At 49.0% G+C, this 26,239-nt stretch overlaps 11 protein-coding genes across 11 annotated transcripts; 7 read left to right on the forward strand and 4 right to left on the reverse strand.

Annotated features, from left to right (window-relative positions):
* Positions 1 to 311: 311 nt before the first annotated feature.
* On the reverse strand, positions 312 to 1,786 carry P175DRAFT_0503896 (EF-hand domain-containing protein). The gene is made up of 4 exons (XM_040897716.1): positions 1,675 to 1,786; positions 1,246 to 1,331; positions 792 to 1,087; positions 312 to 731 (listed from the first exon to the last, which is right to left on the reverse strand). Exons 1-4 carry the CDS (start codon positions 1,683 to 1,685, stop codon positions 552 to 554), a joined length of 573 nt encoding a protein of 190 aa, XP_040749399.1. The 5' UTR covers positions 1,686 to 1,786; the 3' UTR covers positions 312 to 551.
* Positions 1,787 to 2,178: 392 nt separating this feature from the next.
* On the reverse strand, positions 2,179 to 4,695 carry P175DRAFT_0503897 (transmembrane 9 family protein). The gene is made up of 4 exons (XM_040897717.1): positions 3,389 to 4,695; positions 2,998 to 3,335; positions 2,495 to 2,930; positions 2,179 to 2,438 (listed from the first exon to the last, which is right to left on the reverse strand). Exons 1-4 carry the CDS (start codon positions 4,485 to 4,487, stop codon positions 2,371 to 2,373), a joined length of 1,941 nt encoding a protein of 646 aa, XP_040749400.1. The 5' UTR covers positions 4,488 to 4,695; the 3' UTR covers positions 2,179 to 2,370.
* Positions 4,696 to 4,872: 177 nt separating this feature from the next.
* Positions 4,873 to 6,110, forward strand: lcp5 (small subunit rRNA maturation protein LCP5). Its single transcript, XM_040897718.1, has one exon. The coding sequence runs from the start codon at positions 4,896 to 4,898 to the stop codon at positions 6,030 to 6,032; it is 1,137 nt and encodes a 378-aa protein (XP_040749401.1). The 5' UTR covers positions 4,873 to 4,895; the 3' UTR covers positions 6,033 to 6,110.
* Positions 6,111 to 6,179: 69 nt separating this feature from the next.
* Positions 6,180 to 6,702, reverse strand: P175DRAFT_0534907 (uncharacterized protein; the record flags this gene model as incomplete). Its single annotated transcript, XM_040900179.1, has 3 exons — positions 6,180 to 6,272; positions 6,331 to 6,363; positions 6,415 to 6,702. 3 exons carry the CDS (start codon positions 6,700 to 6,702, stop codon positions 6,180 to 6,182), a joined length of 414 nt encoding a protein of 137 aa, XP_040749402.1.
* A 640-nt stretch (positions 6,703 to 7,342) lies between these two features.
* On the forward strand, positions 7,343 to 9,837 carry P175DRAFT_0559916 (uncharacterized protein). The gene is made up of 3 exons (XM_040900949.1): positions 7,343 to 7,896; positions 7,992 to 8,322; positions 8,392 to 9,837. The coding sequence occupies exons 1-3, from the start codon at positions 7,556 to 7,558 to the stop codon at positions 9,595 to 9,597; spliced, it is 1,878 nt and encodes a 625-aa protein (XP_040749403.1). The 5' UTR covers positions 7,343 to 7,555; the 3' UTR covers positions 9,598 to 9,837.
* A 159-nt stretch (positions 9,838 to 9,996) lies between these two features.
* On the reverse strand, positions 9,997 to 14,646 carry P175DRAFT_0443537 (putative 5'-nucleotidase; the record flags this gene model as incomplete). The annotated part of the gene is made up of 6 exons (XM_040894186.1): positions 9,997 to 11,521; positions 11,581 to 11,774; positions 11,853 to 12,063; positions 12,151 to 12,258; positions 12,991 to 14,547; positions 14,612 to 14,646. The coding sequence occupies 6 exons, from the start codon at positions 14,644 to 14,646 to the stop codon at positions 9,997 to 9,999; spliced, it is 3,630 nt and encodes a 1,209-aa protein (XP_040749404.1).
* Positions 14,647 to 16,289: 1,643 nt separating this feature from the next.
* P175DRAFT_0503901 (putative cytochrome P450 monooxygenase) lies at positions 16,290 to 17,994 on the forward strand. The gene is made up of 2 exons (XM_040897719.1): positions 16,290 to 16,668; positions 16,734 to 17,994. The coding sequence occupies exons 1-2, from the start codon at positions 16,390 to 16,392 to the stop codon at positions 17,748 to 17,750; spliced, it is 1,296 nt and encodes a 431-aa protein (XP_040749405.1). The 5' UTR covers positions 16,290 to 16,389; the 3' UTR covers positions 17,751 to 17,994.
* A 791-nt stretch (positions 17,995 to 18,785) lies between these two features.
* On the forward strand, positions 18,786 to 21,616 carry P175DRAFT_0345512 (putative chromatin structure remodeling complex protein RSC3). The gene is made up of 4 exons (XM_040892902.1): positions 18,786 to 19,892; positions 19,956 to 20,373; positions 20,444 to 20,708; positions 20,775 to 21,616. The coding sequence occupies exons 1-4, from the start codon at positions 18,920 to 18,922 to the stop codon at positions 21,168 to 21,170; spliced, it is 2,052 nt and encodes a 683-aa protein (XP_040749406.1). The 5' UTR covers positions 18,786 to 18,919; the 3' UTR covers positions 21,171 to 21,616.
* On the forward strand, positions 21,344 to 22,105 carry P175DRAFT_0495424 (uncharacterized protein; the record flags this gene model as incomplete). The annotated part of the gene is made up of 1 exon (XM_040896080.1): positions 21,344 to 22,105. One exon carries the CDS (start codon positions 21,344 to 21,346, stop codon positions 22,103 to 22,105), a length of 762 nt encoding a protein of 253 aa, XP_040749407.1.
* Positions 22,106 to 22,834: 729 nt separating this feature from the next.
* On the forward strand, positions 22,835 to 23,461 carry P175DRAFT_0495425 (uncharacterized protein; the record flags this gene model as incomplete). The annotated part of the gene is made up of 2 exons (XM_040896081.1): positions 22,835 to 23,068; positions 23,129 to 23,461. The coding sequence occupies 2 exons, from the start codon at positions 22,835 to 22,837 to the stop codon at positions 23,459 to 23,461; spliced, it is 567 nt and encodes a 188-aa protein (XP_040749408.1).
* A 1,081-nt stretch (positions 23,462 to 24,542) lies between these two features.
* P175DRAFT_0518450 (intradiol ring-cleavage dioxygenase) lies at positions 24,543 to 26,110 on the forward strand. The gene is made up of 3 exons (XM_040899055.1): positions 24,543 to 24,873; positions 24,933 to 25,257; positions 25,340 to 26,110. Exons 1-3 carry the CDS (start codon positions 24,630 to 24,632, stop codon positions 25,935 to 25,937), a joined length of 1,167 nt encoding a protein of 388 aa, XP_040749409.1. The 5' UTR covers positions 24,543 to 24,629; the 3' UTR covers positions 25,938 to 26,110.
* The last annotated feature ends 129 nt before the right edge of the window (positions 26,111 to 26,239 follow it).

The raw sequence follows: 26,239 nt of genomic DNA on the forward strand, positions 1-26,239 counted from the left end.
AGAGAGAGAGAAGTGAAGTGAGGGAGTAAGAAAAGATGAGATGGATGGCGATCAATCGGGAATCATCCGAATCTACTCCGGAGTGAGCCAGAGTTAGAGTAGATTCCAGTAGAATTAGAACTGGGAATTTGTGAAAAATAGACCGGCAAAGAGATACCGAAGAGAACCTGCGGAACTGCCTCGCTTACTATCAATCTTAATGGATGAACTGATCCATGGATTCAACAAAGTACCTCTTCCAGTTGCCACAGCGCCGGAAAAAGAAATATATTCCTATGTTCTTCTACCTAGGAATTATTTGCCTTGACAGAGAAGAAAATAACACTCAGATAAAGCATACATCAGATAAACACCCCATGGTGGTGGATCTGGACAGGCCACGCCAGGAATGGTTATGGGGAATCCTACTAAAACACAACAATACAGAGAAGGGGGCAAAAAATTTCAAGTTTCGGAAAATCACAGACATATATGCGCGCCGATTTCGCCAATAGAGAGGAGGAGGGAAACAGAAAGAGGTAGGGTAGATAGAGGTGTAGGTCGGCTGTTCATCATACCAGTCCATCATACAATGACAACGCACTCACAATAGTCTCGTCCCGCTTGCTACCTTCTTTGAACTCCTCCATATCCAGACTCCCATTCTCGTCCTTGTCCATCATGCGGAAGATCTTGCGAACGCGCTTCTCCGGTGTATCCTCGTCCTCGGGGAGTTTCACCATGGACCCCACCTTCGCACCAAACCATTAGAAGGCGACATATAACGGGGGGAGGGGGAGATAAAAACATACCATTTTATAGATCGCTTCCACAATGGCTAGCATCTCATCGTAGGTAATCTTGCCGTCCCCATCAATATCATACAGTTGGAAGGCCCAGTCCAGCTTGTCCTCCATCTTTCCCCGCGAAGTGACGGACAGCGCACAGATGAACTCCTTGAAATCGATCATGCCACTGTTATCCGAATCAAATACTCGAAATACGTAATTGGCAAATGAGGAGGGATCGCCAAAGGGGAAGAACTGTCGGTAGATCTTTTGGAACTCCTCTTTCGTCAATGTCCCTGATGGGCAGTCTTTCAAGAAACCTGAGAAATTGAAACAGCCAAGTCAGTCACCTGGATTTATGTACGTAGACATTGATAGCTTCTTCGTTTTTTGTTTTTCTTTTCTGGTCTTTTCTTTTTTGGTGTGGGTGTGGTTTCCCATTTCGGGGAGGTTATCTGTCTCCTAACTCCGGACGTACCTTTATACCATTGTTGCAGCTCCTTCTTATCGAAATGCGTCGCTTTCTGGAGCTCCTCCAGCTGGGTCGGGGATAACTTTGACTGTCTGGATTGAAGCAAAGAAAAAATAGAACTGTTAGAGACATGAACACTGGCGTCCCGGGTGATGCGGGGAAGAAAAAGAGGACTCGAAGGCTGTCAGTTCCCCACTCAAGACAGGGCCCCAGCAGCGCCATAATATGCATCTCATCCTGTGTAGTTGGCCGGAGAGGTCAAGGTGGGGGAAGTGGGAAAGTGACAGAGTAAAGGGAGAGGAACGCGTAGGGGAAGACAGAGAGAAGAAGAAAGGGAGGAGAGGCGAGGGGGGGAGGAGGGGGAGCAAACATAAAGGGATGCAGACAGAGAGAGAGCAGGGCCAAAAAAAAAAATAAGACAGGAGATGGACATACGATTTACCCATAATTAAAATCAAGCTTCAAGAGGTATGAAGAAATCCCTTTTGGATCTTCACCACAACTCAGTTTTAGACAGTCTATCATGCAGTGACGGGTGGGATTTTTTGGCCAAAGGACGGAAATGCGGAAGCCGCGGGGTAAAACGAGAGGCCAGGATTGATAAGATCGTGTGCCAGCCAGAGTGAGGGTGGGGGAAGAGAAAGTAGGAGGAGGCTTAGTATTACTTTTAACTAGTTGAACAAAATCAGAGAGATTTATTTTCCAGTCAAAATCAGATTCATCTGAAGCCGAGTTGGAGTGGCAAAAGATGATCTGCCAGTCGTTGCAGGTCCAGAACATTGCGAATCACGGCCTGAGGCCATCTTCCCAGTGACCTTTTAGCTCTATTCACCACCACCGCTGGGACTGGACCCTCTCTCTTTATCTCTTCCCCCTTCTCTTACTCTATGTACAAGGGGGACCCTCTCCCTGCCTTGAGAAAAAAAAAAAAAAAACCAACAGGAACGGACGCCAGGATATTAACAACACTCGCTCAAACAAAAAAAAAACCCTATATATCCCGCCCGACAAGGGATGCCATGATTACCGGAGGTGGTTCACCTTGTTCACTATGTTCGCTACTCTGGCTTTACGCTTGGGATGTATATCATTTGACGTAAGAAAAGGAAGTATTCGGCAACGCTCGACCATTTAGTCCACCTTGATGGAGCCGTAGATGCGTTGCACAAACGCCCAGCTGGCAAAGAACCCAATCGATCCTGTAGAGGGTTAGCTAACACTGCCACCGCCCACGTTCAGGGACAAGCGCACTTACCAGTGAGGATAAAGACCACGAATCCAATCAAGGCAGAGTAGCCCACATACAAGACTGCACCCGTAAGACCTCCAAAGCTAACCCGCGTGGCCCAGAACAGCAACGCGTTCAGGAAGACATAGACACCAGTCATTCCTGCTCCGGCAAACGCTCTCCAGTGCCACCGGTAGTTTTCGGCGCAGAGCAAGAAATACACCAACAGTACAGTTGTGGCCGCAGTGGTGATGATCATCAGACCGTAGCACAGGAACAGGAACCCAAACATGTAGTAAATCTTGTTAGTCCACAGAGATGTCATGATAAAGTAAAGCTCCACGAAAATCGCGCCGAAAGGAAGGATGCCGGTCAAAAATAGAGATGGAATGGTGCGCAGGCTACCACTCATAGGAGGGACCTGACGTGGGATCTGATTGACCTTGGTGGGACCTTCGATGGCCTGGGAGAGGGTTAGCGGGGGGGGGGGGAAAGGGCGCGACTGGATATCAAAGAGTGTCTACACATACCTGCTGCTTGAATCCGACCCAGCTACCAGCTACGCTCAGTGGCATACTGATGACGAACCAGATCAATACCAGGGCCAGCATTGTACCAAAAGGAACGGCACCGCTGGAACCCTTAGCCCAAACAAACAGATTGAGTAAGAAAAAAACACCGAAGATGGACCCCGGAACCAGCACGGGAGTCATAATGATGTTGCGCTTCCAGGCTTCGCCACCAAAAGACTTGTACACACGGGCTGAGACATAACCTCCGATAAACCCAAAGACAGTGTATATCAAAAGGATCGCAGTGGCAAGGAAACCTCGGTTCCCCGGAGAAAGAAGGCCAAAGAGGGCGAAGACTAGTTCAAGATTAGCACGAGGCCCACAAGCAAGGTTACTGAATACCACCTACCAACAGTAACACCAGTCATCATAAAGAGCTGAGCACCATTGCCAACAAGGACACTGAGGAGGAGAGGAGACTTGGGGCATCGGAAAACATCTCCATGGACCAACTTCCATCCCGAATCCTCCTGAATGCCGTCCTCGATGGCAGCGGATGTTCCGTCCAAATCCTCCAGGTTGATCATATCTAAGCGGTTGTACCGAGCAATGTCCTTCTTAAGAGCCCGAACAAGGATCATGCTCACCATACCGACTAGGAAGACGACAAAAACGGCCGAATTGATGAGAGAAAACCAGTGGATCTTCGGGTAGTGCACCTGCAGATACTTGTCCCAGCGAGTAGCCCACGGAGTAGGCGACTCCCGCCAGCTGATACTGTATGTCCAGGTCACCGGAGTGTCTCCATCCTCATTTAAATATACCGGACCACCTTCATCGTTACACACGGCAGTTCCATCTTCCAGGACTGTAGAGTCGCGTCGAGAATCGGGCTGAACAAGGACACCAATCACTCGGTACTTCTCCTTATTGCCGACTTGTACCACATGATAGTCAATAACAATATCAAAGTGGTTGTTCAAAATCGACTGTTCGTTCTCATCCAGCATTCCAAGAGCGAATCCGGGATTGTAGGCCTGAGGTTGGGTTCCAAGATGCTGCTGGGCCGCAGGAAGCCCATCCACCAACCAATTAATATTGTAACCCTGAGCTATTCTTCGATTGGTGAACTTGGCATTTCGAGACTCAAACATGACCCCGCCGCAAGCCGCTTTACAGCTCTCGTTCTTGCGCATATTTAACTCGAAGGGCGATGTCTGGATCCGGTCACCGAATAAAATACTGCCCAACGATTCTCGTACATCTTGAGGGCCGCCTTCCGGTACACAGAATTGGAACGCTGAGTGGTAATAGTCGTAGGAGAAGACGGAATGGAGTTGTTCGTCCTGCTGTGCTACTCCCGGCGTGAGGTGGTTCACGTACAGCGGCACCGACTGGCCTTCATCGTATGAAGTGGGTGCTACACCCGGGAGATAAAAGGCTGCTGTAAGGGACGGCGCAGTGAGGAGGAGGCTAACTAGAGGCGAAGTCCGCCTGTCGAGCCGCATGGCGGGAGTTGTTTCTGAATAGCAACGGCGGAAATTAGCTTGGATCTGGGCGACTTGATGCTGGGCCGTTCTAGGGATCAAAGTAGTAATAGCAGCTTGTGGTCAACATACAGTCAACCGGTGCCAATCCAGACAAATTTTTCAAAAGTTCCTTCGAGTCGGACACTTCCTTTAATCAAGATACCACCAGCACGGGATCGAAGCAACGTAAATCAAAAAGTGAATAGAGAACAGAAAAAGAAGGTCTTACTTGTAACCCGCAAACAGGCCAGCTATCCGACAGTGTTCACGTGACTATATATTACTAATCACTACATCACGTGCTGATAAGATATCTAAAATTTTCTTTTTTGCAGATCAAACAGTTCCAGGCTGGAAAATTCCAAGTACTTTGAGATCGAGTCTACAATGGCGATGGCTGCATCCCAACCCGAGCCCTCGGGCCTGGAGAACATTTCGGCTCTACTAGAGGCCTTCACCGCATCACTAGAAACCGCCGGATCATCACTCCCAAGCACCAAGCGCGAGTCCCCAAAAGATGTTTCGATTCTACCACCACAGGAGGGTATTTCGCTGCTTGACACCAAGTGCGATCTGCTTCTCTCCTATCTCCAAAACCTCGTTTTCTTGACGATATTCCAATTAAGGGGGCTATCCGCTTCGGGAGAGGATTCCGAAGACGAGGCAACTCAACCACTTCGAACCCAAGTTACACAGAAACTTATCGAGCTACGTACCTACCTCGACCGTGGTGTCCGACCCTTGGAAGCAAGATTGAAATACCAGATAGATAAGGTTATCAAGGCTGCGGAGGACACTGAAAGATCCGAGAAAGGAGCGCAGGCCGCCACGAAAAAGAGAACGCAAGAAAGCGACAGTGAGCAAGACTCTGGATCTGATGCATCTGGCAGCGAGGAGGAAGAAGATGAAGATGAGATCAACGAAATGGCATACCGACCCAATGTGTCTGCATTTTCGAAGAACGTCGAGCCCCAGACGAAGATCGAAAAATTCTCGCATAGGGATTCCAGCGACGGCATTTATCGACCGCCCAAGATTATGCCTACCGCGATGCCTACGACGGAACGCAAGGAGCGCAAGGAGCGTGGCTCGCGCCGATCCAATGTTATTGATGAGTTCGTCAGTGCCGAGATGTCCTCCGCCCCCGTGGCGGAGGCAAGTATTGGTAGCACCATTGTCTCCGGTGGAAGGTACACGAAGTCTAAAAAGGAACGAGAACATGAGGCAGAGCGTACTAGGTACGAAGAAACCAACTTCATTCGTTTGGCCAAGGAGAGCAAGAAGGAGCTCGCCAAACGAGGAGCCTCTCGCCGGGCCGAAGGCACCTTTGGAGGCGAAGAATGGCGAGGTCTGTCGGAGGGTGCGGATCGGATTACAAAACTTACGAAGAGAGCCAAAGGAAGTGGGGGGGCACTGGAGAGGAGTCGCAAACGAAGACTTACTGAGGATGGACAACGCGGCGATGGGGTTGGAGTTGGTCAGATCTTCGAGAAGCGACGGAAGAAGGTCGAATCCTGGAAGTGATGGCGTATATTTGGAGATACTTTGCATACACTATAGATTCAACACCCGTCAACTAAAAATGTACAACGATGATATCCGATTTTCACATTCCTAATGCAGGGTAGTTCCAAGTTGTTCCTGGAGTCTTGAAGCCTCGGATAATTGGTTTCACAGGCGAGAATCAGCCTTGACATCATCGTCGCCAATACCTCCGCTCCAATATAACATCATCGCCAACACTGCAATCGAGGGACAAGATTTCTAAAATCATGAACACAAAACAAAAGCCAAAATGGAGGACCCAGGTGGGAAGCGGTACATGATGCTGTAGCGAAGACGTAGAATTGACTCTCTGTATAGGGTTAGTATTGCGGCCCTACAATTGAGTATCTACAATACTCACACTCCAAATGCCTCCCAAGCCTTTGTCCTTTGGCCTCGCTTCAAACACCTGTACATCAAAGCCATGACCGACACAATGAGCTGCCGAAGATACACCTGTCAAGCCGGCTCCAATAACGGCCACTCTCTTCTTCGGGGTGTCATCGGCGATGGCGGAAGGGGGAGGAGGGCCCGGTGCGAGAATCCAATTAATGAAATGCTGGAAAATCAGGTAGAAGAAGCTGAATGTCTGAACAAATGGATGTCTAACAAGGTCTGAGAAGGAAGACTTGAGCTCTGGACGAGACATGGCGACCTGACGTGCACGATCCAAGAAGGCTAACTACAGCACGACAAGACACAGCTCTCATGGGAAATAGGAGATATAACGATCAGAGATCAGTGTGCAAGAGGATTCCAAAGCTTTTGTACTGGACTATGTCTTCTTCGTCTTCATCATCATCATCATCTTGATATTCTAGTATGACGTATATTTGTGGATCTCCTGGTAGACATTCTGACCCCAATGTACAGACCAGATGGATGTGAATAACAGAACAGGGAGTGTCTTGGAGGTATTATATTATCTAGACTGGGATCTTTTTTTTGCTTTCTCAGAAATTCGAGGGTCTCTCCTGGGATTGTTAACCGCTGTAATGCCTTGTGTGTATTCTCGAATAATCCTGGTATAATATGTATAGTTTCGCCCTTACCCTCTATACATGATACTGTATTCTAACAACTCACGGGGAAATCATATCGAACATTGGAATACTAGGTCTTGTATTCATTAAGCAGATCAAGGGCCGGGAGGAAATTCTTGGTCTTTTAGATATATGAATGTCGAGGCCGTGATGGGATATTCCCGATTGGGACTAGTCTCCAGAAGCTTTTCGAGCTCCGCCGCCGCGACTCCTGCGGCTCTCTCTCTCTTTCTCACTCTCTATCTATTTACACACAGGTGGCAGCAGTTTCTTATTTGATTCCTCCCGTTGTAAGGCCTGATACAATTATACAGACTCAAATCATCTTCAGTATGCCTGCCCTTCGATGATCGCATCCCTGATGGTCTCTGTGCAACCCCCCAGCTCTTATGACACCCCCACGTCTCTGGCCACGAACTCTCCTCTTCACTCCCTCCTCAGTCTCGTACGGATGAAGCAATGGCCTTCCAAAGCACCCCGGTCCTTGACCGGTTTATCACCGGACTCGCAGATCTAATCAGGAACCGCGATGGCGCCAAACTCCAAGATTTCTTGCAGATCGAACCTCCGCTGCCCGATGTATACCGACAGATGGTAGACGAGCTGCGACAACACTACCCTAGTGGATCTCCAAAGGAAGCAGAGCTGCTGCGGCGGTGCGAAGGACTAGTACCACGCTCGAAAGGTAGCAGCTCATGGACTGCCTTTCCAACATTTATGAAGCTCTATTTTACCTTTCTGCGGGATGTGAATGTGGAAAATCTTTTAGAGACGTACAACTTGCTGAAGGGACTACTGAAGTGAGAATTTGCCTGTCTTCTTCTGATTCATAGTTTTTACCTTTGGATTGCAAATTCCCAAGGATGAATTGCTGACAATTAGCCTCCAAATATAGCCAATGCGTTTTGGCCTTGGGTGATAGCCAATTCGGTATTGTTGTCCTACCGACCGTGCTTTATCTCTCAAAGGTTTTGGCTAAGTTGGCTATGGGCCTTGACCGTCGGCCCGAACTTGTCGCTCATCTGTTAAGAGTTGAAGGCGGCGCTGACCAAGATGAAAGCACCGAGAAAGTTACGCTGGTGGAAAAATCCGCCAATGTGGTACGAGAAGCATTCATCAAGTGCCTTACTGATCGCAGCGGCACACCGGGTGTCCATGGGAAACCTGAGGGCAAAAGGGTCGGGATTTACCTTATGGCCAACTTGTGTCTAAAATTACTTTTCCAGGTACTGGAGTCATATCTACACGCAAACCCTCATGGTTTTAAGTTTGCAATAGCTAACGTCCCCTATTAGTGTGGTAAACTTCGAAATGCGGAACAGATGTTTGCCAGTATTACGGCTCAATCTCCACCCTTGAAATATTTCCCTGCTTCCCAGAGGGTGACGTACCTATACTACCTCGGGCGTTACCTTTTCTCCAACAACCTGTTTTTCCCAGCCCAGATCGCTCTACAGGCTGCTTATGATCAGTGTCATCACCAAGCGATAAACCAAAAACGGGTTATTCTCACCTACCTTATTTCTTGCAACATCATTCTGGGGCGCTTCCCATCGATGAGCTTACTGCAATTGCCGGAATCACAAGGCCTCGCCGATAAATTCATTCCATTGTGTCGATTAATCGTCCGGGGAGATTACATCGCCTTTCGCGAGCACCTGTCAGTAAATTCACCTTCTACCGAGTGGTTTGCGCGGAAAGGTGTCCTTCTCGCCCTGCGCAACAGATGTGAGATCCTTGTCTGGCGGTCCCTTGCGCGCAAGGTTTTTGTTCATGCTGGGTTTCATGGAGACACGACAGGCCAGGCTCAAAGGGGTCCACCTCCGTTCCTGTATTTGACTAAACTTGAGACTGCTGTAAAATGGCTCCGCTCACAACACTTGCAATCAGCCCATACATCCTCTCTCAGCCCGTCGCAGGATATCCACCAAATTGGATCCCAGATTTTGTCCGTAGCGCCAGATCCAGACTTCACTTTACCCACTGATATGAGTGCGAACAACGCTCCGGACCCAGCGATTTTATCAAAATACGAAGACTACCTGTGCCCCGAGAGCTATTTCGACGCATCGGGACAACTACAACAAAACCCAACGAAGAGCTTAGTTGATGGAAACCCCGGGACAGACTACAACGAGTACGAGTTGGATCCATATGCCCATCGAATCAACGAGAATTCCGACCAAAAGGATGGAAAACCCACGCAGTTGATGCGTGAGATTGAATCTATTCTGGCCTCTCTGCTCACACAAGGACTCATGCGTGGATATCTCACGCATCGGAATCCCCGTCTTGCTATTCCTGGTGCTCGACTACGCGGAGCCTTGCCTACAGGGTTCCCTAATGTTTGGCAGACTATTATTGCCCGGGAGGCAGAGGATACAAGTGTTCCTGGTTGGGTTCAGCCGCCACCAACGATAGCGGCGCCGGCTTTGGCGGCGGCGGGAGGAGGAGGTAGGGTCGTGAACCTTTCTGGTGCAAGACCGGTTGGGGTTCAGTGATTATTCGGCTTTGTTTGAAACCACAAAGATATATGCCATTGAATTAATTACGAGACAGTACCTTTACTTCCATGACTAGAACGACCTGCCTATACAGCTCAGAGAAGCTCCCTCTATATCTCTACCAAATTTAAGACAATGACGTATGAACTTAGTCCTGTATCATGACTTGTTCCCATTCCAAAATAGGTGTATATAGATGAAACTATACGGTGTTACTATACTATATTATCCTTCACCCAATAAAATCGCTCGCTGTCTATATAATAAAAAAAAAGTGCCTAATTATCGATCCAAAAAAAAAAATACCAACGAGTCTCATACAGTCATAACCTCGTATCCTGCCAAAAAAAACAACCGCACTAGAGAACCAAATACAAGACTTACCGAATAACTGATTTACGATTGAGTCTCGATCAAAATCCTGCCCTCAATACGGGGGGCAATTCCCGGCGTCCACGTTGGTGTGAATGCATATTCATCACCTGCTTCATCGAGAGAAGAGCAGTGGATACCTGCTTTGCGCATCCATTTCGCTATTGCCCACCGGGCAAGCCGCAGGCGGTTGTCCTCGTCTTCAGATGACCGCGCAGGGAGAGTGACATAGTTTGTTATAGGTTTCGGGGAGGTAAGGATATCTGGGTCGGAGTCGGAATCTGAATCCATGGACTCGTCTTCTTCAGGCTTTGCCCCGTGGTTGTGGTGGTAGTGGTGGTTATTTTCCTGGAGTGGTTCGGCACCGTCAATCTCTGGGAACCGACCATAATAGTAGTGTTTTTTTCGGGGGAGAGGTGGGCGCTGAGGTCGAACCGGGATTTTCTCTGATTCAGGTGAGGGTAAAGCTGAGGCAGGTTTCAGCCGGCCTTCGTTGTGCATTTCTTTATGCACGTCCGCCCAATGACGCGCCATGCTTTCACTCCAATGTTGCCATTTACCGAGCACCTTTAGGCTGAGGAAGTATTGGCGCATTAAGGTGCTGATAAGAATTCCACTTTCTTCATCGACGATCTCTTCGACTTCGCCGCCGGCGGATTGGACAAGAAGAGAGGCAAACCCGTCTTTCCCACGGGCCATGTAGCCTCGTGTAGCAAGGGTGTAGGTGCGGTCATAGTCAACAGGGTGGCCATTTACCTTTGCCCAGTTGATACGGGAATTGGTTGGCGCAGATGGGTTGAAACTATATGTAATATTCGATACCTGCGGGAAGCGACCCTCAAGTGCTGGCAGTTGGCTCACTCCGTTTTCGAGGGCATCTATCAGAGCCTTTCCGCTGACACGGATGAGTACGACCGGATCTTCGAAGGGGAAGCAGTTGAGGACGTCCTTGAGACGAAGTACGCCCGGTGGGTAAATTTGGTCTCCACGGATAGTCCCGCCGGCCATCATGGAGCAGTCTGCGCGGTAGTAAAAGCGCATAAGATCACAAGCGAAATTTCCCAAGTTGGACTCTTGCGCACGTACGGTGGAAAACCGACCATCCAGTGGACGAACGGTGTATCCAATTGGTTTGTCCAGCTTGGCTTTGAGGCTCGAGTTCAGTTTAGCGATGAGTGCCGCCGCCGACGGGTCTTCAGGGATCGATCGGATCATGTCTCGGCGGACGATGTTCAGGTCCCATCCATTCCCGTCTAGTTTACGGAATGCTTCGATATAGCTGAGCTGTTTGAAATCGGTACCAGACCGTAGCACGTGAACGCCGTTGATAAGAGCATGGCCGTAGAAGTGGTCGTGTCCGCCTAGGATGATGTCAATCATGCCATAAGGTACATTCTCTGCCAGTTTATAATCATTTGGTTCGCGCTGGTGTGTAACGGCGATAATGATCTCCGCACCTTGTTCCCGGAGGCGGGGTACGAGTTCGAGAGCAGTCTTCGTAGCAGATTTGTAGACGAGGTTAGGAGGAAGGGAATTGATTGTGCCTAGCCTAGGGGGACGAGCAAGTAAGCACATCGTTTGGTGATAAACGTCGTGTGTAGAACTTACCATTCCCGCTCCCCAAGTCCGATCACTCCCACTTTGATCCCATTCGAAGAGGTCAGCATGCAAGTTTTCTCGCAGTTGGCGATCGGCTCATCATCGCCCAGTGCGGGATCTAGTACATTAGCCAATAGCCATGGGAACCGGCATTGACTTCGTAGATGACGAAATTGTGCGACACCGAAATCAAGATCGTGATTCTATCCATCAACAACAATGGTCAGATTGTTACCCCGCAGCAGCTAACTTTGCTCCAGCTACACTGATAAGAGACATACTCCGACACATGCGACATCTGTGCCTGCCTTATTTAGGAAAGGCACCATATGCCTCCCTTTCGTGACGGTACTTTCGAGACTGGGATTGAAGGCATCGCCAGAGAAGAAGGTGAGGGGGGTGGGTTGCCCGTCGAAGCGGGGATGCGATCGATAGTAATTTACGACGGATTGGAATCGGGGAGCACCGCCAACGGGTTCAGCAGATCCTGGCCTTGATAGATATCAGCGATGGCCAGATCCGGGACGCTATAGCTGAGGATTGCATTGTTTAGACCCATAAGGCGCGGAGTTGACTTACTCGACGTGATACACGTCATTGTAATGAAGGAGGCGGAGATCCGGGGGACCGGACCTGTCGGAGGAATAAGTGAGAGAGTAGCCCTCATTATTTTCAATGGATGCCATTCTGAATTGAAGAATGGCGAATCAATGAGCATTGATGAAGACAGCTTGAGAGCAAGAAAGTAAGACTGAGGGGAAAAGCAGCTTGAAAGAGGGAGCGAGAATCACGAGACAGCTCTGCTGCTCAGGCACCAAGGCATACAGGCACCCAGGCACTCCGACATCCCGAAATTTACCGCCACCAATTGGAAAATTGTTTAGTGCAGAATCACACCATAGTCTAGGAGGATGCCGAGGTTTGGGAGCTTAGGTATATTTAAATGGCTATTGTACACTGTCAGAAGGTAGAGCTTACTGAGGAGAGGAAATGATATATGCTTCATTAATATAACAAGACCCGAAAATGTCATCATCACCACATAAATGCCACTGAATAGGCACCAAAAAAAGAAAAAAAAAAAACTTGACCAGGCGAGGGATATAAAGAAAACACAATCATTCAGAATAATAATGAAACAAGAAGGGCATATACGGGTCATATCAGAGCGGTCTTTCAGTCACTGTCCAGCGTCGATGTGCGTTGGCCGTTCGTTCCTTGTTTAGGGGTGCGCTGCCCCAAAGCCCACGCTGGGAGAGTGTGCGGTGTGGAAGCTGTCTTGGCCAACTGGGATCGTTGGGTTTTGACGAATTTGTGGCAGGAAGAGACGAGGATGGGCACAGTGGACTGCCAAAATTAGGGACGAGATCCTCCACGGCTTCCTCGTCCCCGGAAATCGAATTCCAGAGCCCAGAGGACGGGCGGTTCATTGTCCACGATTGCAGACCTGTTCCCGACTTCGAGGACCCGAGGAGGAAAGGACTCGAGGAGAATGAGGCTCGGGCTGGAAAACGATTGCGGAAGGAAGGGAGGGATGGCGACGTTACACTTCCTGTCGAGGAAGAGCGGACAGACGTGGTTGGACTGGTTCCCGGTCGCAAGTGATCGGTGGATGCTACCTCTACCAGGCGGTAGTTTTCAAGGCCGGATTGTCTGTCCGATGTGTGGCGCTGGTCGAGCGGTTCACCGCTTCGGAACGGTTCTTTCAAGCAATCCTTACGCACGGCGAGAGTAAGAGAAGCCGTACCAATGTCCACCAACGCTGGTTTCCCGGACAATGCACCGATTAACGCGTTGCATCCTGCTCCATGCGTGACTATAATGAGGATGGTATTGCCCATGTCGTCCGTCTCCTCTGGCTCTAGAAATTGTAGCTGAGAACGTCGCCGGCGACGAGATGGTGCTGCCGGTACTTCGTGATTTTCATACCACGACAGCTTACTCACGAGGCTACTCCGGAAGCGCGTATGCATGGTACTCCACTCATCTCCGTACTCGCCTCCGTTGCCCCAATTCTGGGGCTCACGCATACTGTCCCATTGATAGTCAACCAGCACACACGCGTCGCGAGCGTGTGTTACAAAGCCGTCAGGTATTGGATTCGACGGAGAAATAGCATAACTGGGTACTGGTGGGAAATACCCTGAGTCAGGGATTGACGGAAGATTGGTATTGATCTTCAGTATTTTCTGGGCCCATGGAGTATCTACGGACCGTAAGGAATCATAGCTACCAGCGCGGTTCCTCTGTCCTGTTGTGTTTGTGGTAGATGGGGCCGATTCGGCTTCACTCCGTGTGTCGCCCTCCCCATCGCGCTTCTGCGCGCTAAAGTTACCCCAGCCACCAGGGAAGTGGCCCATGGAGGGTCTCTTCTGGGTGACTACCGGCGGAGCGAAGCCTTCATCACGGCGCAGTAGCTCTGTCTTTGCGGTTGCGACCATCTTTTCTGACTTGGGGGGAGGGGCGATATCCTCGAAGTAGTCTGGGTTTAGCCATTCTCCAAGACAGGCATCAACGCGGAGAAGACATCGATAGTTACTCGGAGACGGCGTGGACCCGGGACTTGATAAAGATTCCTGGCCAACAGATGCGGCAGAGGTAGGCGCAGAGGTGAGCTCATTCGACTTGTCTGCTGTGGGGGTGTGTGTCGACCGTCCGGGTTCGATGTCGGTATAGTTCTGACTGATCCCTGAACTGACCGCGATCGAGGTCTGGACACATCGGAGGAATGGAGAGGTATGTATGATTATTCTGCGCTTCTGTTTTCGACGGTGAATGGTCTGGGAAGGTAGCTTCGAGTCCTGTTTCTCTTGGGTCGACCTTTCGAGATGATCATCCAATGACCGAAGCTCCTTTACGATGCGCGCCCCGAGAGCGCGCGACTGAAGCCAGCCGCCATAGGATAATGGCGGGTCATAAGGAGTTGGAGAGGTGAGGTGCCAATCCTTATTGGCCGCATCTAGACGGGCGCCGTGCCTAACAGGGTGAGTGATGAACCCGGGGAAGCTTTCAGAGAAGGGACAGAATGGCGAAGACATACCTAACGATGAAGATGGCTGCAGGAGGTTTTCCCATGATCGAGTTGCGGAGATGCGGTGCAACGCGATTCGATTCGAGTAGCGGAGGACAGGAACAACACAGAAACTTGCAAAGAAGGGAAGGAATTAGGAGACCGTCAGTGGCAGTTTGACAGGCTACCCAAATGACTAGTGACAGGTCGAAGGGGGTGTATGCGGGGTAGCAAATTATTAAAACATCATCCAGGCGGAGTTGAGATGTAGCCACGAAGCTTGCAGTACAAGAGGAGGAGAGAAGAAAACAAGGAGGGATGATAATAGGCTTATGACAGGACAACCACCTGCAGGGGCCTCATATGAGAGTAGTCAAATCAATGTGGCTCCCCCCTTGCCATCTTAATTCCATGGGTAAATCAGAGAAATGCATCCATCTATTATTGCGACAATCAAAAACCTCAAATGATTTTTTTGGTTGCAGCAAGTAGAAGCATGTGATTAGAGCTTATGTCAGCATATGAGGTCATTTTTTTTTTGTTTCTTTCTTGCTGCAGATAAATACTGTCAATAATATCAATCTGAAGAAGAGAGTGAAGAAGAAAGACAAAAGAAAAGGAAAGAAAAGAGAAGAAATTCTTCTAGATACTTATATAGAAATATGACTCTTTCCCCATCTCAAACTCTTGTAAAATACCCAATGGCGCTCATTTTACCTTTTTTTTTTTATTTTTTTTTTATATATCGCTTGGAAATAATAACAAAGTGATGGATGGATGCCTAAGGGGTGAGTTGGTAGCACATGACCCTGATTTCAAATCCTCATCTGATATCAGCCCAATAAGAATCTCAATGGATGAAGAAGAAAGAAAGAAGAAAGAAAGAAAGACTATGCAGGATGGGTTTGCTATTCCAAATTAAGGTATAGAGTACTACGGAGGAGTTAACTCCAACCTCTAGGTGGAATATGCAGAATAACTAGTGCATAATAGTGCACAATAGCGCCATACACGAAGGATCCAACGTTACTCAAAGGCTAAGAGTGGTCCAAGTTGACTCTTCTAGAATTGGGGAAGGGAAGTAAAGAAGTTTGAATAAATCAGTTTTTTTCTCCGGCTAAGCTTTGTTTTTTTGGTTCCACATGTGACAAAGTAAAGCTTTAGAAGTACTCTGTAAAGCTTCAACCCATGATTCCTTGTCTAGATGTCCACCAATTGGAGCTTCATAACCTGCTGTTATTGGCTAAAAGGCTGCCGGAATGATGGATCCTTCACTCTGGTGGTGACTGGTTGATGATATTCTTATACGATATCAAGGATCTTGCTGAAGAATAGGGATTGCTGGATTTGAGATGCTGGCTCCAATCCTACGCTAAGTATGAATATGCAGTCCGAACAAGATGACTTTAAGAAAAAGCCAGTGCAAGGTGAGGAACCTATGCGAATGTGCCTCGGATATGTACAGAGTACCCTGGTGCCCAACGACAACACGAGGTAAATCAAGGAAGAATATTCCAAGACTGTGTTTGGAGCAATGAAAAGTAGCAGGAGAGACGATCGATTCTCTCTCCTCGGGTCCTCTCGGTTTGGATCCCGCGATTCGGGATATCCGCGGTTATACTCTGTAGGTAGACTAACGCTGGGGACTACTGAATTAGTGAAAAAGGGGAACATTCAACATTGTCCCGTTGGCCAGGCAAGCGGATCAGGCCATCAGCTCCCGAAGACCCATATCGAGAGCTAACTACAGAGTGTGGTTCCCCCCAGGGCTGAAGGGATTATAATAATGAGGCACAGTTTTATACCTAATGATGGTCGCGTGGGCAGTTACCGGTTTTCTTTTGTGTATTGCGTTGGTTCTGCGGTTGCTCTATAACCACTCCCGCTTGAAATCTATTCCGGGACCTTTCTTTGCGGCCATCTCTGATACCTGGAGAGTACATGCTCGAAATTCGCCTGGGTATGGGCGGCGTTTGGCTCAACTGCACCAGGGGTATGGGGATGTGGTGCGCATAGGGCCGAATGTTGTCAGTATTTGCGAACACGTCGAAATCGCCAACATTTCTCGCAGACGGCTCTGGGAGGAGGTGAGTCTTCTTTCTATTCTATTCCTATACTAGTGTTTTTACGATATACTGAGAGTAAGTGTTAGTTGGTGCAGAACGGACGGAGGCTCAGCGATTCCTCGGTTACTTCAACAAACCAGATCAGATGGCATTTGCGGGAAATACAAGACTATGAAGGGTCAATCGATGAGTCGCTGAAAAATATCATCAAGTCTATTCGTCGTCACCGAGTTCTTGATCTGCCGAGCTCTCTCCGTTACTTTGCGGAGGACTTCATCAACCGGGTCATGATAAACGACCCTAGCATCAATGACGATAGAACAGCTGGAATGCCCAAGACGAACACCCCTAGTACCCAGTTAAGCACCGCGACAATTCTCTGCTCCATGGAAGATATGGTATTGAAGGGTCCAGTGTCCCTGTTAAAACGCGAACGATTTTCTTGCAGTGGTATCGGAAGCAGCATGTCTAAACTTCCTGAATATGCGACGGAGCTGATCTCAAACCCGATCAGGGCTGCAGCCCAACCATTGACCCCGAGAGATTCCATCCTATCTATAGGAATTGAGAGTATGACAGCGACATTCGTCTCGACATTCTGTTTCCTTCTAAGCAACCCGATCGTCATGGCTACGCTGAAAAGCGAGATTAACACAATGCTCCGCTTTCGAGAGAAGGCTGCTATCCCTAGCTGGAGCGAAATTAGAAGGTATTCCTACCTGGATGCTGTTCAGAAAGAGTCCATGCGACACTTCACCTCGAGAAGTGAAACACAAGAGATCCTTGGGACAGCCTCATCTTGGAACCATTCACGATTACCGCTCCCGCCCAAGACTATTGTAACATGGCACCCTCATGTTCTGCAATTCGATCGTTCGGTTTACGGAGACGACGTGAATACATTCCGCCCGGGGCGATGGCTTGTCACTGATACGACACAGCGAAATCTCATGGAGAAAAGCCTATTACCATTCAATGTTTGTGTCGAGGCATACCCGATAGCCCAGGCTGCCTGGTTAGAACTGAAAAAGGCGGTTGTAGTTCTCTTGAGCAACTTTGATGTGAGCTATGCTACCTCCCTGTTGTACGACTCTGTTGGCTGATCACTGTGTAGCTTGAACTTCTGGATGCTGATGCTGATTCTGAAATTCACTTTCATGGGGACGTACCGATGTATCCTCCTCCATCGATGCTTGTCCGATTCAGGCCCAGGATACCTTGAGCCACACGCGGGATTCTTTGCAGATTGGATTACAGAGATACCCTATGGTTGATATAATGCTTAAATACCCATTCATGATTCTTATATATATATATACCTCTCTCTTTCTTCTTTGAATTATCCTATTGTACTCGTATTACAGGCAACGACTATTTGAGAGTAAGTCGGGGCCGACACTAGTAGAATTACTTCGAGCAGTAAAGTGGCTTCAACATACTTAAGTATACACCGTGTGTATTTCAATACCAAAGTTCTATTCCCTAGCATTGTATTTAAAGAACATCATATTGTAAAAAATCCCATTATAACTAAGCGCAGCCATTTTATACTCCGTCAACCTGGTTTCCATAATTCATGATTGGTATTGGTCTTGACCGGCGATCATGCTCGAGACGGCAGAGACATTATCACTGGATATATCGTGTTAGACATGTGTTTCTTGCTCCGGTCTAGACCGAAGATACTTACTATAACGAGTGTCGTCAAGATCCAGCTCTTTGGAGGACCTCGGAGGCTCTTCTCGAAATTTCTTGTCCGTTTTCTTTAGAGATTGGGGAACTAGGGTTTCGGCACTGGAGACAGAACTGGAATCATCGCCGAGAATCTTTTTGGCATCGGGTTGAGACGGGGTTTTCTTTGCGAATGAGCCTTTCCAGGCGTTTTTGATGGTCTGCTTGGAAGGCATGTGAGGCATCTTGATAACGACAATGGTAATGATGATGGGTGAACTGGTCAATGTTCGCGAAGTACGGAGTAATGCTAGACAGATGAGAAAAGGCAATTGTGGTCTCCTGTAAGAAATGGAATCAAGGCGTCTTGAATATTTCTTTAGTTTAGGCAGCTTGGTTTTGAAAAATAAAAATATAGACGCCTTAAAGGTCTATATAGATTGACAGTCGGACCTCGGAGCTCAACCCATAGGATCGGACCAAAATTGAAGCTATCTCGACTAGCGCAGCTCCGACCTCAACATCTGGATTGGGATGCTGCCTCGCCATCCGGCGGACTAAATTTTCACTGACTCACTTCCTGTCCCGTCATTCGGAAGAAATGATGTCTACTCCGCGCCGCAATGGCCAACTCTCATCGTGTGAGCCCTGTCGCAAATCTAAGTTACGCTGTGACCATGGTAGTCCGATTTGCAGGCGATGCGTTGCCCGCGGTCGATCGGAGTTGTGTATCTACCATCCAGCTCCGTTGACGAACATACTGGCGCCAAAACGGGCGAGGAAGAAAGGGTCGTCCAATCCCCCGACGAAAGGTTTCCAGGCAGCACCGTATCCGGATATCTTCGATTGGATGAATTTAACGCAATCGACCTGTCCGGGATCAGAAGTGTCTTCAAATCAGGGCAAGGTGTCTTTGCGCAGACCTGGTTTCTTTGGTGCGACAAGCCATTCAGAGACCCTGTTTAAAGATTCTTCGGACATCGGACTGCCCCAGGATCCTGCGATTGACCCAGCCGCACCTGTCAATGCTCGACAGGTTGAGGTAGGAGCACAGATACTCTCGTTGCTAAAGCACCTCCCGTTCTTCACTGAGCTAGTCGAGGTTCGGTACAAGTTCTTTGTAGGCTGGGTTTTCCCCCCACAAGTGATCAGGTCCAGTCTCAAGCAACTCGACGAGGAGTATCGAAATCATGTACAAGGCTTGAGTGATGCCGATGCCCATCTTCGCCTGTTGGAGTGGTCGCGAACTATCTTCCGTCGCACGGGGTCAACCATCAAGACACATCCCTCCATGACATTGTCAGAATATGCCGATCTAATCATCCATCGCTGGGAATTAATCGGAGTAATATTTGCCTTGGTGGGCGCGGCAAGCTACCAGATCGCAGCGGAGGAACCGGTGTTTCGCCGCGAGGACATACCAGGCCAACACAAACAGGGCCTGCGCAAAATTACGGTCGCTGCTAGTGAAATGTGCATCCAATTCTGTAGTAGCCTAGGAACAATCACTGATATGTTGAGCTGGCTGTTGATACAGCATACCATCTATCTTTGCGAAATGTACGGAATTAGTGGTGAGTGTTGCCTTTCTCTGAGTCCAGGACAGGCCTTGATTAGGAAACTGACGGCCCTGCAAGATTATCGCCCCTGGCAAAGCCATGGGAATGTCACCAGCCTGGTCTTCGCCCTTGGACTGCACCAGTATCAGCCTGACCCTACTGTGCCGTTCTTCCTGGAAGAGATCCGAAAGAGGTTCATGGTTGCAGCATATGCCATGGATAAGGAAATCGCTACGTTTTTGGGTCGTCCTCCTCGCATTTGCGCACGTTACTGCGACCTCCAGGTTCCTTTAGATATAAGTTGGGATGAGCTAGCATCTGAGACTGGAGAACGGGAAAGAGCGCTCCAGCGATTAAACTCTGAGGGATGGAACATAGATGGGGACCTGGAGAAGGGCTCGCAACCGCGGGTCATGCTTTTAACCAGCCTGATCAGAGAGAAGATCCTAGAGGTATCTCTTAGCCGCGAAACCGCCAATTTCGAGGAGAGGGTGAAGTTCGTTCCCCCGTGGCCCTTGTTCTCCCATCGAGATTGCCGATATTGTCTAACAGCTTCTCTTTTGCAGTGAAATATGTCGTGAATCGAACGAAAGGCGTCTCAAACTTCCACCATTCCTGCAATGGACGCCCCAGACAGAAGCACCATATGTCGCCTCCTTGCAGTTGGAGTTTTTATATCAGGAGTTTCTGCTCTGGCAATCCCTGGTTAAACGCACCGGGAATAGATATGAAGCTCTAATTGGCACCTCGCGAGAGATCATGGGCTTACTCCTGGATCGCATATCACGAGACATAAGAATAGGAAAGATTTCGCATTTTTCCATCAACGACGTAAGCTCCTTTACTTCATTTCCCATCTACTAATGACAACCCCTGAGGCCTCCTGACAACAATTAGCTATGTTTTGTCGGACTTCCTGTGGCTGGGATCCTATCTACTGAATTACTCCGTCAATCCCAGGCTGCTTTCGCAGACACATCATCATGTACAGCATCCGCGACAACATTCCCTCGCGCGGAAATTATCCAGAAACTCAGTGTCTTTGCATCACACTTGGAGACCTTCTTCTTAAACCGAGAGGGCGACTATGACGACTGCATGAAGGGACTAATGTATATCCGCAAGGTCCTAGACCGGGTTCTTTCTCCTCATGGGGGGTCGGTTCTTGAGCCCATATCCGAGAGTACGCAAGGTGCTCCGGGTGCTAATGATGGAATCATGGATGACATGGATCTAATGGCACTTCTGGAGAACTTTGACTGGGAGCAGGAGATTAGGCTATGCTTTAGTTGAGCCTTGTACCAGCTTGATTCGGGCCCGAAATATAGAAGAACTCGGGGCCCGAACCCACCCACTAACAAGTATCTAACCTCTCGAGCAGCAACACGACGATGACTTTCCTGTCCGGCAAACAAACTAAGACAGACTTCAACAATATACGACAATTCCCTTTTGAATTGTTCAAGATGAGCATCACTTCACTAACCCCCGTCATTGTAGTAGGTGCCAGTCTTGTCGCCCTTTCAACCGCTCTCTGCCTATCTAAACACAACATTCCAACCATTGTGCTGGAGCGCCACGCCGATATCTCCAAACACCCACGCGCAATCGGATTTACATCCCGGACTCTTGAAATATACAAAAACCTAGGTATCGCCCATCATATGCCCGAAATCCCCAAGGGATTTCACCTGCTGCGCGCCCGGGTCGAGAGTCTCACTGGAAAATGGTACGAGAGTACATCCTGGTCAGACCCGAAGCCCAGCGAGAAGGAACCATCCAATCCTGAGGAGAAGAAAGAATTTTCGGCCTTTCCTGGTTCTGCAATACCCCAGGACAAGCTCGAAGCTATCCTTCAGACGGCTGCCCTCACTCGCGGAGTGGATATTCGTCGTCAACACACCCTGCAAGATGTCTGCGAAGACGAAAACGGTATTACGGCTATAGTGATCAATACGAAAGGTGAAACAGTCGAGATTCGCGGATCATACCTCATCGCAGCAGACGGGAACAGAAGTCTTGTCCGTGAGAAACTGGGTATCGCGCGTTCTGGACGCGGACACATGCAGACAATGCGTAGCGTGCTTTTCCGTGCTCTGACACCGCTTGAAGATTTCATGAAGGGTGTGTCCCAGTTTAACATCGATCAGCCCGGTCTACAGGCATTTATGACAACCTACATGGATGGTCGGTGGGTTCTTATGTTCCACGACGCACGACGACATTGAACGGGACGAACAAGCCCTCGTGGATGTGATCCACGCCGCGATTGGCAATCAAAATATCGGGATTGAAATCATCACAACCGGGAGATGGGAGCTTTCTGCCCCTGTTGCAGACAGGTTTCAATCCGCTGGAGGGAGGATCTTTCTTGCGGGCGATGCAGCCCATACCCTCCGAACCGAGGCGGATACGGTGCGAACACAGGGATCCCATATGCAGATAACATTGCTTGGAAAATTGCAGCTGTGCTCAGAGGCCAAAATCGATTTACTTGATCCAAAAAAAAAGAATTTCCAAAAGAGAGTATACAATTATCGACCTGCAGTAAGATAATTCTTCTCCATCGTTGTGTGAATATTCTGCCCCGTAGAACTCCATGCTCTACCAACAGGAAACCGGCAGAGACTCAATAATCCAGATTCATCATGACGTCTGGAGAATGGTATACTCCAGAAAAAATACGAAAGATGATTCGAGGTTCGTTTTGTATTAAAGTTGTTGCTTCTACGGTACAGGCAGCGCGCGGAGAACCAGTCAGATTTCTTGCATATCAAATTGTACGGCCGCGAATCTCGTCATGACATTCAGCAGGTTTTGTCATAAGTGAGCTTGCAAACTGATCTTACTTTTTTCTTTTTTAGCAGTTTTGAATCGCTGCCGGTTCCGAAGAAGACTCTCAACATATTAGAATTAGGGCTGTCGGACTAGAACTTAGCTAGCTAGCAACGATCACAATGGCCCCGCGTATCGCCGAAAGTGTCAAGCAAGACCACCGGGAAATCGAAGCTTGTTACATTCGCATGGTGAACACCTCCGACAAGGACGAACAAACCCGATTCAAAAACCTGTTCACGTGGGAACTGGCGCGGAATCTGGTTGCGGAAGAGATCGTGGTGTACCCTGCGCTCGAAAAGCATGTCCAGGGAGGCACGACTCTTGCGAATAAAAACCGCGAGCAACATCAAAAGGTGTGCATGGGTTTCCTTTGGTTGTTTGATTACTGATCGATCAAAACTAACCCCACAAAGATCAAAGAGCAACTGAAAACGTTTCAGAGCCTGGGTCCGTCTGACCAAGGGTTTATCCCGACGCTCGACGCCCTGATGCAGGATTTGAGGCAGCATATGAGGGAGGAAGAAATAAACGATCTGGGGATTCTGGAGGAGGCGATGTCGAGCCACGACAGCCAAAATCTTTCCAAGTGGTTCAACCGGGCGAAGATATTTCTTCCCTCGCGTGCTCATCCCAGTGCTCCTAGCAAACCGCCCTTTGAAACCGCAGTGGGACTGCTGACAGCACCGGTTGATCAGGTGGGGGATTTGTTCCGGAAGTGGCCTCACAAAAGCCAGGTTGCGGTGTAAATCAATGGCATATAGGGCTATGGGATAGGATTGATAGGAAAAAGGTCAGAACAGGAGCTTTCGGGCCAGCCTTTGCCCCGCTTGACGGGTTGAACGATTTCCCTTCAAATACATAGCTTTGCATCCTCGACTTTTGACTACATTATTGTTAGCTATGTACGCGGAATGCTCGGATGCTGGTTACATAGCTTACCCCCTTCGAGGGTTACCGATGAAAGATTGATCTAGCCAGTCAATAGGAAAGGCGGAGCATATTGAACCTATGGTTTTCTAAGATGCAGGTACTCCAAATAGACAATAACACAGCACTGGAGAACATGCTCCCGGAGTTTTCGGGTTTGTCCAAGGGGACACATTGGAGAGGAAAAACGTAGCATATCATGGGGTAGGAACTCAAAAGGTACGTATGAGGGGAACCAATTGCCCACGGTGAAGAGCTCCTCGCAACGAATACGTCGAAGAATAGATACGGAAAAGCCTACCGGACGTCAAATACCCCTATTCTCAAGCTCTAAGCCACATGGGAGAGTCTAGAAGCTCCTGAACAGTTGAACTTCGTGGGTACGGGAGTTTAAGTGTCGATCACTGTGATAGTGCGCGTCAGGAGACTTTCCTTCTCCATGCTTTCTGTAGCATATTGACTAACTACTCCGGAACACCTGGGTTGTGGCTATGAGGATGAGTCTTATTTGGGTAAATGAGGATATCACCAATCAAGTCTAGCTCGGCCTGAAGAAATGCTGCGCCCTAACGCGCGGCAGGAGTGGAGCACCATATATACTCCGTACGGCAGAGGCGTTTCCAAGTCTAGAGCTATTGAAGTGGCTGATTTCTGACAGTGGTGGAGATCTTACTGGCTAACTCTCCGGCCATCGTGAAGAGGTTAGCAAGAAAGATGCAGAAACGACACGCGGCGCCAAGGAGTCCATCTGCACCAGGAATCACAAGCCCTATTCTAGCAAGCACCTATGGCTGTCCTGGGATTACGCATACCTTCATTCAGATCTTCTATCTTGTACTTCTTCGTGGGGGAGGTGACGCGGCTTCCTCTCAGCATCCTTCTGGGAGTCGACTGGTATAAAGATGCCCCAGGGTGGCAAGCAGAGGAGGGGAGTGAACATTCCCCCATCAACTACTTCAGTCTATCTGCCTTGAAAGCACTGTCACCATGCACTTCTCTCAATTGTTTGTTCTCACTGCGGCCACCTTGGTCCTGGCCCATCCTGGCGAGAAGCATGATCCTGCCGCATTGAAGCGGGAAATCCATGCCCGTGATGTCCAGGCCATCAGGGCAAAGCGCGCCTTGGATGCGTGCTCCAGCTCTAGCCATGCTGTGCAGTTGAATCAGCGCAATGTCGCTCGTCGCGCTCATACAGCCCGTGAACTTCGCAAGGCTCGAGGCATTACAGCTAGTATGTTGCCCATCTGATGTCTGTCTGTCAACGGGGGGGGAAGAGAACTAACCGAATAGATCCTCGCAAGTGGCGCAGAGACCTTGCTGCTCTCGAGGAATGGGAGGCCATCGATCACAACAAGACCGACATCTACAACTATGGCCCTAACACTTCTCCTGATGTTATCTTCGGCGGCAATACGAGTGCCATCCTTGCCCCTACCATCACTGATGGGCCGTACTACGTCTGGGGTGAAATTATGCGTGAGGACGTGAGGGAGGACCAGTACTCGGACGGTGTGGATGTCTTCCTGGAGGTGCAGTATATCGATGTCAATACCTGCCGGCCTCTTCAGGGTGCCGTTGTTGATATCTGGAATGCCAATGCTACGGGTGTCTACAGGTTCGTCCGCCATTTTTCACTCAAAAAAAAAAAAAAAAGAAAAAGAAAAAAGAAAAAAGAAGAAAGATTCTAATGTAAACAGTGGTATCGTGGCTACCGGTAATGACGCCGCTGATGGTTGGGATTCGACCTACCTCCGTGGCATTCAGCAGTCCAACGAAGATGGAATCGTTACTTTCCAAACCATTTTCCCCGGCCACTACGAGGGTCGTGCAACACATACCCATTTGCTGACCCATCTCAACGCCACTATTAACCGGAACAACGGTACCCTGGAGGTTGGAACGGGCACTGTCACCCATATTGGCCAGTTGTTCTGGAACGAGGTGCTCCGCTCTGCTGTTGAGGACACTTCCCCCTACAACACCAACACCCAGGCTGTCACCTCGAACGCTGAGGATATGTGGAGTGTCTTGCAGGCCAGCGACGAGTACGACCCATTCCCGGAGTACATCTACCTGGGCCAGGGGCTGGACGATGGACTGTTTGCCTGGATTCAGATTGGTGTCAATGCCTCGGCCGATTACACCGATAACAGCTACTACAATATCGCCGCTTATTACTATGAAGACGGCGGTGTTGAGAACTCTTCTGGCTCCATGGGCGGTGGCAGTGCTCCATCTGGATCTATGCCATCGGGCGCAATGCCCTCTGGGACTCCTATGCCCTCCAGTGCTTGAGCGTTTTCCTACAACTGACAAGAGGTCTTGTCTTGTCTTTTGAAGGAGGGATACGACCAACATCCATAGATATGGATGCAACATTCAGAGCGGTATCTTTCCAATATTTCTTTTCGTGCTAGATGTAGATACAGACTATGAATTAACTTCAGACTGCGGGGTCGTTCTTTATTTGCCCTGGAGATGTTTCTTGCAAAGGTTCCAACTTTCCCGAATGTAGGTAATAGAAAAAGATCCCTTGTAAGGGCAACTGTCCAGGGGAACCTGCTTACAAGGAATGAAGCACACACACCCCTTGGTAT

The sequence above is a fragment of the Aspergillus ochraceoroseus genome (genome assembly GCF_002846915.1).
Source record: "Aspergillus ochraceoroseus IBT 24754 chromosome Unknown P175scaffold_8, whole genome shotgun sequence".
In the NCBI taxonomy this organism is placed as follows: Eukaryota; Fungi; Ascomycota; class Eurotiomycetes; order Eurotiales; family Aspergillaceae; genus Aspergillus; species Aspergillus ochraceoroseus.